The following is a 12,127-nucleotide window of genomic DNA, read 5'->3' as shown; positions in this document are numbered from 1 at the left end:
GCCTCAGGGTGCTGGACTTGGGGTGAAACCCTCCATGCATGGTAAGGAGCTTTCTTTTCTTGATGTCAGTGGCTTCTATCTCCTCCTTTGGCCAGCCTATTACCCCAGCAGGGGTAGCCCAGATCTTGTTCTTACCATTCAGCTGACTCCTCAGGACTTGCCTGACCCTCTGCAGGTACTTGGTGGTTGCAGCTTTCCTAGCGGCCTCTTCATGGTTCCCATTCGCCTGCGGGATCCCCAGGTACTTGTAACTGTCCTCTATGTCTGCAATGTTGCCTTCTGGTAGCTCGATCCCCTCAGTTCTGACTACCTTCCCTCTCTTTGTTACCATCCGACTACACTTCTCCAGCCCGAATGACATCCCGATGTCATTGCTGTATAGCCTGGTAGTGTGGATCAATGAATCGATGTCTCATTCACTCTTGGCATACAGCTTGATGTCATCCATGTACAGGAGGTGGCTGACAACTGCTCCGTTCTGTAGTCGGTATCCGTAGCCAGTCTTGTTAATGATCTCACTGAGGGGGTTCAGGCCTATGCAGAACAGCAGTGGGGACAGAGCATCTTCTTGGTAGATCCCGCACTTGATGGTGACTTGTGCTATGGGCTTGAGTTTGGCCTCCAGTGTTGTCCGCCACATCCCCATTGAGTTCCTGATGAAGGCTCTTAGGGTCCTGTTGATCTTATATAGTTCTAGGCATTCCAGGATCCAGGTGTGGAGCATTGAGTCATAGGCCTTCTTGTAATCAATCCAGGTGAGTCTGGTTCTGCAGTCTCTTATACTACAGCCTAGTAATGGGGAAATGGAAATGACTTTTGCTTCTGGGCAAATCTAAGTTATTTTTGGACAGGTATTGAACAAATTCAAATTCAAATTTTATTTGTCACGTACACAGTCATACACAGTACGATATGTAGTGAAATGCTTGGACAACTGCTCGTGACCTAAAGAAAACAAAAAAGGAAAAGGCTATGAATAAGAAAGGAAATAAATATGAAAAATTAAAAAGGGTAAATTTAACTAGGAAGGAATAAAATATAAATTAAGGTTAAAAATGAAATAACTGTACAACACAAATTAGAATGAAGGGTAAATTTAACTGGGAAGAATAAGATAAAATATATAAATTAAAGTTGAAAATAAAATAACTGTACAACAAAATACACAATATAGAACTATATAAGAATGTATGAAGAAATCTAAATATAAATAAATATATACACAATAACAGCAGCTGTACAAGTATTAACTGGAAATGAAGAATATAGTGACCAGTGTTGTGCAAAAACAAAGTCCAGAAAGTCCAGTGTGTGTGTAAGAACTGCATGTGTGGGTCAGTACTGTGTGGTGGTGTGATTGAGAGACCGTATCGCCTGCGGGAAGAAGCTCCTCCTCAGTCTCTCTGTGTTGGTCTTCAGGGAGCGGAATCGCTTTCCTGACCTCAACAGAGAGAACAGTCCATTGTTGGGATGGCTGAGGTCCTTCACGATCTTCCTGGCCTTGGTCCGGCACCGCCTGCTGTAGATTGAGTGCAGGTCAGGGAGCTCGGAGCGGATGGTGCGCTCAGCTGACCGCACAACCCTCTGTAGAGCTCGTCTGTCCTGCATGGTGCTGTTCCCGAACCAGGTTAAGATGTTTCCCGCCAGGATGCTCTCTATGGTGCACGAGTAAAAGTTCCTGAGCACCTTGGAGGGCAGTTGGAAGTCTCTCAAGCGTCTGAGGTGGTAGAGACGCTGTCGGGCCTTTTTCACCACGGAGTTGATGTGACAGGACCATGACAGGTCCTGCGTGATGTGAACTCCGAGGTATTTGAAGCTGTCCACTCTCTCCACTGGGCACTCGTTGATGACGGGGGTCTGGTAGTTCCTCTCCTGCTTAGTGCTGAAGTCCACTATCAGCTCCTTTGTCTTACTGACGTTTAGAAGGAGGTTGTTCCTCTGGCACCAGTTCTCCAGATTCCTAATCTCCTTCAGGTAGGCCGTCTCGTTGTTATCAGAGATCAGGCCCACCACGACGGTGTCGTCAGCAAACTTGATGATGGTGGTGGAGCTGGTAGTGGCCACGCAGTCATATGTGTACAGAGAGTACAGCAGGGGGCTCAGAACACACCCCTGGGGGGCTCCAGTGCTGAGAGTGGTGGAGGCTGAGACATGTCCGCCCATCCTTACTGCCTGTGGTCTGCCAGTTAGGAAGTTGGAGATCCACTGACACATAAATGAGCTGAGTCCCAGATGCTCCAGCTTGGTGGTGAGTGTGGAGGGAATTATGGTATTAAATGCAGAGCTGTAGTCTATGAAGAGCATTTTAACATAATTCCCCCTTCTAGTGTCCAAGTGAGTGAGTGATGTGTGGAGGAGATGAGAGATGGCATCGTCTGTGGAACGATTTGGACGGTAAGCGAACTGTAGTGGGTCCAGTGTGTCTGGTAGTGAAGAAATGATGAAGTCTCTGAACAGGTATCATTGTTGTGTGTTCTGGTATTCATTAGCAAATGAATGAACTCAAACCTAAAGCTGAGGTATGACAAGTAGCAGCTGAAAGTAGCCAGTAGGAAAAGATCTTTTATAAAATACTAATTACAGAGGCTTTAAGGAATCAGTCATTCATGTGGCAGATTGAGCTACAGAGACTCCACATTGCTTTTGATTGAGTGTAGTAGTGTCTGTAATGTAACTATACACCAGAAATGAACAGATGATAGAACTTATCTTTTATTGATGTTGGCTGTTTATTTGAATTTTGTTATTTTAAACTTCTATCCTTCCTCTGTGGTACCAAAATGAAATCTCGGTGTATCTGTCTTTATAAGTCAGTTACTGTAAGTGCAAATGGTGTTGGGTTCCAGTCTGTGGCGGGAAACAATAAAGCCAGCTTTTTTTTTTTCAATACTGACATCTCCGCCCATGCAGCTGTTAAGCCCAGAGTGCCGGTCTCACTGTGTGTAGAGACTCCATGGATACAAGCAGAAACAGTCCCCTGTTCATCCTTTTAAAAGACTCAAGCTTTGTGAGCGAGGAGAGGTGGATGCAAATGAGGGAACATGCGTGTGTGTGTGTGTTTAACTCTCTCAGGGCGGTGGATGTGTGAAAAAGTGCAGACCACAACACTAAAATGCTTTTATTGTTCCACTTTGTGCCCAGTCTTCTTCTACCTCTAGTATCACTGGAGCTTAACTGCTGTCAGGAGTCTGGACCTAAAAATGTTTGTGAATGTCTTGTTTGGAGGTTAGTAAAGTTTCTGGGCATGTTAATACTGTACATGCAGGCTTAAAGGTTTGCAGGCATGCAGGTTTTTTGGTTTTTTTTTGCACCTTACAGCATTTGTTCCAAATTTTTTGTGAATGCATGTGCATGACTTCTTGGCAGAGGGCAGGATGGAAATGTTCAATCTCAACTGTAAGCTGATAAACTTCCTCAATCATTTGAAAGAGAGGGCTGGTGTGGACTCCAAAGGTACTGGACTGAAATGCTGGATCATTTTCAATTGTTCTTATACAAATTCTAAAAGCAACAAAATTCTTCCTGCAGATTGTGTGGACCTGATGGACAGCAGTGGTAAAGTGATGAACCTGGCAGCCAAGCAGCACAATTTGGCTCTGGCCAGCAGTGTGCTGGTAGCCAGACACTACTACGTCCTCCTGCGAGTCTGCCGTGAGTCCGTCTGGTCCATCCATCAGCAGGACTTCAGAGGAACAAACACCCAGATTATAAAAGCATTTTCAAAACCTAATTATGTTATCAGTGTCTGGTCTAAATAATTAGATTCCAAATATATTGATGTAATGATGATAAGTGGCAGGACAAACTAATTCTGGTGCTTTCAGGGGTATCGTGAATGAAATGCATGTTGCCATCCTAATTTTTTGAAAGCTGAATGTAAAGTATGATTTTACCTATGCTTGAAAGCATGCCCGTGACTTCTTGTGCTTCCTCAGGAGACCATGAGGCTGGAGGTCAGAAATATGTCTCCCTTCAGAACAACAACAGTCAAAGTCATCCTGAATTAACAGGTAACAATAAAATAATATTAATGATAAGAATAACATCGGGGCTGTGGAAGTGGCTCTCTGAGGCCTCCTGCTGGACAAACCCATTCCTGCCATTGTGAAAATGCTACAAAACAAACATAAAGTTACCTCATGTGGTTTGTCATTGCTTCTGTTGTAGAACTGCTGAAGAGGCTGACTGACAAAGAGCCAGACAGAAAGACTAGAAAGAGACGGATGCCTCAGACCAAAAACATTCCTGCAAACAGCAAGAGCCACTAAATTTAACACTGTCAATTTATATGTATAAATCTGAATACTTTGCTATATTTCTATTTTAACTGAGCTAAAGTGGATGATTTCTTTTTAGTTAATAATAGTCAATATTGAAGAAGTTCAATAGAATAAGTTACATTTTGAGATTTTATATTTCTGCATTAAATTGTTACTGTAACCAGAATGTCACAGAGAGGTAAATTAGAAGTATGAGCTGCTGTGTATCTTCCTAGTTTCTTGTGTTTCTAAGCATTTTCCTTTTCCTCATGTCTTTTGTGGCTTCCTGCCTGTCTGTGTGAGTTCCTTTTTGTCCATCTTTCAGTGACTTTCTGATATATTTTGAGAGCTGTTTCCTTGCCATTTTCTTGACTTCCTGCCTTTGTTCTCTTCCCGCCCTGCTTATTGTCAGATTTCATTCACCTGCACCTTATATTCTCCATATTGTGTATTTAGTCTGAATCCTTTCCCACAGTTTTCCCTCCCTCTTTTCCTGCATTTTGCCTTTTGGATTTTTTGAAATTTGAACCACTTGGATTAAACTTTCGCTACTTTCTGCAAGTTGGCGTTAAACTTTTCTTTGCGCTAAATAAAAAAAAAAAAAAAGATAATATAAAAATAAAAATGAAATCAAACAGAATAAGTGCGCTTAATGAATTACTGATGGAAAAATTGTCTCAGGTTTTTCTTTACCAGAAATCTAACTGCAGTGTATTACAGTCTGCGCGCTCCCTGCTAATACTGCACTGCCAAAGAATTAATGATGATGTGATTGGATTTGCCTGCATTGAGGACTTGCTTGCTGTGTTCATTAGGAAAACTCAAGGGAACGAAAGAAATTGAACTAAACTGATTTTCAGTCATGCACACAGCTGCGGGAACGTGTTAGATGGTGGGGTTACTTCCACAGGATGTGGAAGGTGCGCTCTCAACATAAATATAAAAAAGATTTACATAAACATTTAAGTGTAAATCTACAATGCATGTTTTCATCTGTGATTATGGTCCTTAAAATAAGTATAGAACAATCTAATTAAAAACACAATGTTTGTCCATGAAAGGATGTCTTGCTAATTAAAAAAAACGTTGTACCCCGTTTTCCTGCTGTGCGTTCCCAGATAGCAAGGAAACATTGAAACGATATTGAGTCAATATCAGGCGATGTCATTGAATCAACGTTGAGGTGTGACGTTGACCTAACGTCATTCTTGCACCCTTTTTTAATGTTGAAACGTCAGGTTTTGATGTTGAATCAATGTTGAAACCTGACATTGATTCGACGTTATATTTTCTAATACTGTTGACAATGAAACAATGTCAGATTCTGATATTGAAACACTGTTGAGCTATGGTGTTGATTTTCCACCTCTTTCGCACAGTTGCTTTTTATTAAAACAACAATTAAATCATGACTGGAAATCTACATTTCTTAACCAATACTAAACTACTGCATGCATGTATGTATGTATATATATATATATATATATATATATATATATATATATATATATATATATATATATATATATATATATATATATCAGAAGGCAACATTGCAGACATAGAGGACAGTTACAAGTACTTGGGGATCCCGCAGGCAAATGGGAACCATGAAGAGGCCGCTAGAAAGGCTGCAACCACCAAGTACCTGCAGAGGGTCAGGCAAGTCCTGAGGAGTCAGCTGAATGGTAAGAACAAGATCCGGGCCATCAACACGTACACCCTGCCCGTGATCAGGTACCCTGCTGGGGTAATAGGCTGGCCAAAGGAGGAGATAGAAGCCACTGACATAAAGACAAGAAAGCTCCTTACCATGCATGGAGGGTTTCACCCCAAGTCCAGCACCCTGAGGCTGTACGCTAAGCGGAAGGAAGGGGGCCGGGGACTGGAGAGTGTCAGCACCATAGTCCAGGATGAGACAACGAACATCCAAGAATACATTGGGAAGATGGCCCCAACTGACCGAGTGCTCAGTGAATACCTCAGGCAGCAGAAACCCAAGAAAGAGGAGGGAGACGAGGAACCATCATGGAAGGACAGGCCCCTGCACGGTATGTACCACCGGCAGATAGAGGAGGTGGCTGATATCCAGAAATCCTACCAGTGGCTGGACAAAGCTGGACTGAAAGACAGCACAGAGGCACTAATCATGGCAGCACAAGAACAAGCTCTGAGTACAAGATCCATAGAGGCTGGGGTCTATCACACCAGGCAAGACCCCAGGTGCAGGATGTGTAAAAATGCCCCAGAGACAATCCAGCACATAACAGCAGGGTGCAAGATGCTAGCAGGCAAGGCATACATGGAACGCCATAACCAAGTGGCCGGCATAGTGTACAGGAACATCTGTGCCGAGTATAACCTGGAAGTCCCGAGGTCAAAATGGGAGATGCCCCCAAGGGTGGTGGAGAATGACCGAGCTAAGATCCTGTGGGACTTCCAGATACAGACGGACAAAATGGTGGTGGCTAACCAACCGGACATAGTGGTGGTAGACAAACAGAAGAAGACGGCCGTAGTGATCGATGTAGCGGTTCCGAATGACAGCAATATCAGGAAGAAGGAACACGAGAAGCTGGAGAAATACCAAGGGCTCAGAGAAGAGCTCGAGAGGATGTGGAGGGTGAAGGTAACGGTGGTCCCCGTGGTAATCGGAGCACTAGGTGCGGTGACTCCCAAGATAGGCGAGTGGCTCCAGCAGATCCCGGGAATAACATCGGAGATCTCTGTCCAGAAGAGCGCAGTCCTGGGAACAGCTAAGATACTGCGCAGGACCCTCAAGCTCCCAGGCCTCTGGTAGAGGACCCGAGCTTGAAGGATAAAAAAAATGTCTCACAATGTATCATGTCAATATTAATATCCTAAAATAACAAAGCATTGCATGTGATGTAACACAGAAAAAAAACTAAACAAAAAAAAGGTCAATAGTTTTGTTTGCTAAATACTTTATTAAAAGACAGTTTCCTATTTACATTTATGTTTCACAGAAGTTTGTAATTTTTTACTCTGGGATGGGGATGCATGATGTGCGTCCTGCACCACCCAAACGATCTGGGGCGTATCGGAGCCATTTCTGCACTGCTTGTGCAAAGACAAACTCGGACATAGAGTTTGCCCCTAACTGCTGCGTCAGGCCATCTAGGACAAAAATACACACACACACGCACAAAAGTGAATTAGAGCACATGAATAAGCTCTTGTTAACTGTCTTCAGCGGGGAGAAAGTATGTAAACTCCTAGGCTGATAAACCTGAAAGTCACCAGGCGTAAATCTGCCACATTTGATTCCCAAAGAGCTATGAGCGGAAAAAGTGATAAGTCTTAGCATGGTGTGCCGTGTATCCTTTAAAACAAAATAAACATTGGGTCCTCGGGCTGTAAAAACTACAACCCGAGGACTAAACAAGCCAAAGACCAAAGACTCCATCTCCAGATTAACCGGACATGAAAGTCTTGTTATTAAGAAAGACAAAGTAATATAGCAAAAACCGGACATAGGAAATGTGAAACACACCCAGCAGATCAATTGATCCCTTTATTGTTCACTTTAGGCTCATAAAACTACAATAAACAGTAAAACTTACCAAATATGCATCTGCACAGCGCTGTATCTTTAAATGCCCTTTTTTGCTTTGTGTGGTCCTTGGTTTTTTTCCCTGCCCAGTTTAGTACCGAGGCCAGCTCGTTTGTAATGGCATAAGCCATTACATGGCGGACTCGCACCTCCAGTGTGGTCCCTCCAATCAAGGCAAAGCGTCTCACCTATAGACACATTTTAAGAGATGGAATTAGCGTGTCTCATGTCCTAAATGTGCATGCAAGTGCTTGTGTGTATAATCAATATTTAAATCACATCTGACAGCTATTACACTTTATAGTTACAAAGTGTACATAACCTTTATATACTTACCATTGCCTTATTTGCTTCTTGTGATTGAAGAGCTGCCTCTGCATTGTTTAGCTCCTCAATGTTGTGCAAGGGCAAATCCAGAGGCAGTACCCCAGCATCTACCGATTCATTGCAGCAGGGATGGCGGATGGCTCTGACCTCCTCACGGAGTTCGTTAACTGCTCTGGTCAGGTCTGACAGCATCGTTAACATCTTTTGTGAGGTCGCATCTGTTTCAAAGAACAATTCTAGAAAGATTAATGGCTTAAGCAGTGAGGGGAAAAACTAATAGATCCATAAGTGATGGTGTAACATTCTGCATTCAAGTATAAGTTGTTCTAACTGCTAAAAGTGTTTGCTAGTTTTTGCATGTCACATATATTTGATATTTCTATATGTAGCTGCCATCACCAGTGTGTGAATTGTGTGTGAATGGGTGGATGACTGAATGTGTAAAGCGCTTTGGGGTACTTAGGGACTAGTTAAAGCGCTGTACAAATATAGGCCATTTACAATTTATACCATGTAAAATGTGAAATTCCAAGATTTTCGAACTTGCCTTGTAATAGTGGCCTCACAAAAAAAAAAAAAAAAAATCACAACAAGATGACATTCAGGAGTATAAACTGGTGTTTTGAAGATAAGAGCACAATGACATTGTGATTCAGCTTTAAAAGCATACCATCTATAAAGAAGTCCTCGACATCTGACTCTGCATGCTGGGGAGATCGCAAAGCTGTGTCGTTTTGTGTGTTTTGCCGGAGTGGCGAAAGGTGCCGGAAGCTGGGCGGGGCATTATGATGCCTGCTGTCAGTGGGCTGGGGGGGAAAACTGCGGTCACAGTCATTATCCTTGTTGGGTGATACATAGGTCTCACATACTTCTGAAATCTGCTCATAGCGACTGGTAAATACTTGACTGTCTATACCTGGGTGACAACAGTGGGACACACCAGACTCTTCCGCAACCTGCGGTCGCTTAACTTTAACTTGTGCATTGCCGTTTTGGTTATGTTTTTCAGCAACCATCTCTTTAAAGTGCCTGAGTATATCTGACTCTGCTGCCTCAACCATTTTCCGTAATTTGCGCCTCCTTGACCAGCGTGATGTCATTGTCAGTGTATATCAGATTAAACAAATAGTGCTATATTTGGAAATAGCCAAATAAGCAAATTGTTTAACACTAGGAATTTATTTAACGACGTGAGTTTCTTACTTATTGATGGAAGTTACCAAATCAGATCTGAAAAAAAGAGGAAAAATAGGGCACAATGTCAATAAAGAGGGAAAACTAGATACAAAGACGGCTTATAGAAGCTGAACCGAGTCCTGTGTGTGAAGGGACAGTAACTGCGTGTGTATATGTAAGCATTTAAACACTGAAAATAATAAAATTAACAGTATTTTGTCTAAGTTTGCCATTGTAGGAATTCATGGCACCGAGACAAAAACGTGGCGTACAGTGTGACATCAAACTAGGCGCACACCTTTGCTGCGTTTTCTCCGTTTTCCTCGTCCACACCTAAATGCTGAAACGGAGTTTTCGAAAAATATCCACCCCAGCAGGCGTCTTTAAAAATCTCAGTCTTCAGTTAACGAAAACGCAGTTTACGTGTGGACAAAAGGTGCAAACGCAAGTTAGGTGAGCGTGCAACTAAAGTTTGAATTGAGTGCGAATTGAAGCGGGTGCTCTCCAATCATTAAAAGTAACAAAGTCATTGAACACATTTATACAGTTACCTTTACGTTTATCAATCATATATCACAGATTTACAATTTTTTGTAGTAGTATGCTAAAAAGCAACTACAGAGCGAAAGTCGGTCAAGCGCCGAGGCGATGGCAAGAACAAAGGAACCCTCGAAGCGTTAAAGCTAGCTTTGTAAGGGAATATCACGGAAAAGTATGAAACGAAATGTTTTCTTTGTTGATAGACTTTGTTCGCAGTGCACTTTATTTGTTGCCGGATTGTAAGATGAAAGTAGACACAATTTCGGGCTCAAACATTTTGTCCGAAACTTTACATTAACGAGTTTTTTACTGTTATTCAAATGCAACCGTCAAAATAACGAATAGAAAAAAATTCATTCATTCTTACCTTATACTAATCGTGGTGCAGGCCAGTGCAGTGCATGAACTGATGCCCCTTCTCCGGTCAATTCCGCTGAAAGTAAATCTAATGTCCCGCTCTACTGTACAAGACAATGGTTACCTGGAGGGATGTACCACTGAGAGGGGTGCTGCGGAATAGTCCAAGTGATCGCTGCTCCCGGTCAACTATACATAAATTGCACGTCGACACGATTTTTTAAAGCTGGTGAACTAGACCAAAGTCATTGATAACAAAAGAACAAAATTTTTTTACTTTCTCCGGTACTTTATACCCGCTCAGTTGCAATGCAATTTAACGCTCAACTACAAATCGATGGCTTTTTGATGGTGACCGGCGCCGAATGATGGTAAACTATAAATAGACGTTTTCTCGATGTTGTTGTTGTCACCTGGTCGACTACAAAAAGATCAAATATCAATGACAAAAAAACAAAGGTAAATCAACATCATTACAACGTCCCTATAGTAAGACCGTCGGTTTACCACGGTATTTCAATGTTGTTACAACATTGGCATTTCAACCATAACGACGGATCGGATGAAAAATCAACATCAATTCAATGTCGTCTTGCTATCTGGGTTGCCTTTACCATCCACCAGGGGGTGCTGTAGTTCTCTCAGCAACCCTACTTCCCAAAGCCTTGCCCACATTACAACATGACTCTGATAAACCAGAAACATGTATTCTTTCTTTGTTTTTAAATTTTTGCTACATTTAAAACAACTCATTCAATTTCAGTTTCCTTGAAATATGTTGGCTATTGAGAACAAATGAACTAATGACAGCTATTACAATTTTTCTGAATTGCTACTAGACTCCATTCTCTAAAACAAATTCTTAGTGGCCAAAACCTATTTTTCGTATCAAACACTTTTGGCCAAATCTTAAACACTGATTTCTTTCTTTATCATAGAAGCTTTTTCTTTATCATGTAGAAAAACCGTTAACTATGTAACTTCTTTACACTGACAGCAAGGGGAGTTTCACTGGTCTGGCTCCACTTAAAGTCAAAGTGGACCGCAATGTTAAATGACTTTGACACCCCTGGATTAGCACATGGATAGGACCAGTAGGAATGTAGCTGAGTACCTTTAGCAGTTTACTTAAGTACGGGTTTAATATACTTGCACTTTAAGTATTTCAGTGTAATGATACTTTTATAAATTTGGAGGTAAATATTTGTTCTTTAAGCTGCATGTCCAAAGACATGCAGCTTGTGGGGATAGGTTAATTGATTAATCCAAATTGTCACTAGGTGTGAATGTGCAAGTGAATGTGAGTGTGAATGGTTGTCTGTCCCTATGTGTTAGCCCTGCGACAGACTGGCGACCTGTCCAGGGTGTACCCCGCCTTTCGCCCTATGACAGCTGGGATAGGCTCCAGCGCCCCCCGCGACCCTGAAAAGGATAAGCGGAAGCGAATGGATGGATGGATATTTGTTCTTTAATATTCCAGTCCATTTATTTCGAATCTTTATTTACTTATTATTTTCCAGATGATCTACATTAAAATCAGCAGACGCTGCAACATTAAAGAAACATATATATGTCAAAAGATCATTAGTCGCAATCTAAAATATATAATGTATATGATCCTGAAAAAAGCCATTTTACGATCAATATAATCTCTAGATATAATTTAGGTTCTTTGAATGTATTTTTTGATTATACAGATTGTGGACTGTTGAGCTATTTGGATGGGATTTTAACTTTTACTCACTGATTTATTTAAACTCTTGTGCAGCATCAGCATCCAATAGAACACAGAGATGCACATGACAATCACGCCCAGTGTTTTAAAGCCATTTTCTACACCGATTTTTTTTTGTGAGTAATTATTTTGATTTGCTGTGCTGCAAGGAGAAAAATG

The 12,127-nt window shown here is 41.8% G+C and overlaps 2 protein-coding genes across 4 annotated transcripts; one reads left to right on the top strand and one right to left on the bottom strand.

Annotated features, from left to right (window-relative positions):
- The first annotated feature begins 3,106 nt into the window (after positions 1 to 3,106).
- On the top strand, positions 3,107 to 4,864 carry c8h22orf15 (chromosome 8 C22orf15 homolog). Of its 2 annotated transcripts, XM_004567313.3 has the most exons (5): positions 3,107 to 3,225; positions 3,367 to 3,453; positions 3,529 to 3,651; positions 3,936 to 4,010; positions 4,168 to 4,864. In XM_004567313.3, the coding sequence occupies exons 1-5, from the start codon at positions 3,201 to 3,203 to the stop codon at positions 4,266 to 4,268; spliced, it is 411 nt and encodes a 136-aa protein (XP_004567370.1). In that variant the 5' UTR covers positions 3,107 to 3,200; the 3' UTR covers positions 4,269 to 4,864. The 2 variants fall into 2 exon arrangements, with proteins under 2 accessions (XP_004567370.1, XP_076746567.1); XM_076890452.1 differs by having other exon boundaries at positions 3,367 to 3,651.
- A 2,333-nt stretch (positions 4,865 to 7,197) lies between these two features.
- On the bottom strand, positions 7,198 to 10,967 carry LOC101474453 (uncharacterized). 2 transcript variants are annotated; one of them, XM_076890632.1, is made up of 5 exons: positions 10,244 to 10,967; positions 8,831 to 9,390; positions 8,170 to 8,378; positions 7,844 to 8,021; positions 7,198 to 7,397 (listed from the first exon to the last, which is right to left on the bottom strand). In XM_076890632.1, the coding sequence occupies exons 2-5, from the start codon at positions 9,258 to 9,260 to the stop codon at positions 7,261 to 7,263; spliced, it is 954 nt and encodes a 317-aa protein (XP_076746747.1). In that variant the 5' UTR covers positions 9,261 to 9,390; positions 10,244 to 10,967; the 3' UTR covers positions 7,198 to 7,260. The 2 variants fall into 2 exon arrangements, with proteins under 2 accessions (XP_076746747.1, XP_024660114.2); XM_024804346.2 differs by having other exon boundaries at positions 8,831 to 10,967.
- Positions 10,968 to 12,127: the final 1,160 nt, after the last annotated feature.

The sequence above is a fragment of the Maylandia zebra genome, linkage group LG12, assembly GCF_041146795.1.
Source record: "Maylandia zebra isolate NMK-2024a linkage group LG12, Mzebra_GT3a, whole genome shotgun sequence".
Taxonomy (NCBI): Eukaryota; Metazoa; Chordata; class Actinopteri; order Cichliformes; family Cichlidae; genus Maylandia; species Maylandia zebra.
The sequence above is the reverse complement of the archived record's forward strand: the minus strand, read 5'-3'. Positions and strand labels throughout refer to the sequence as shown.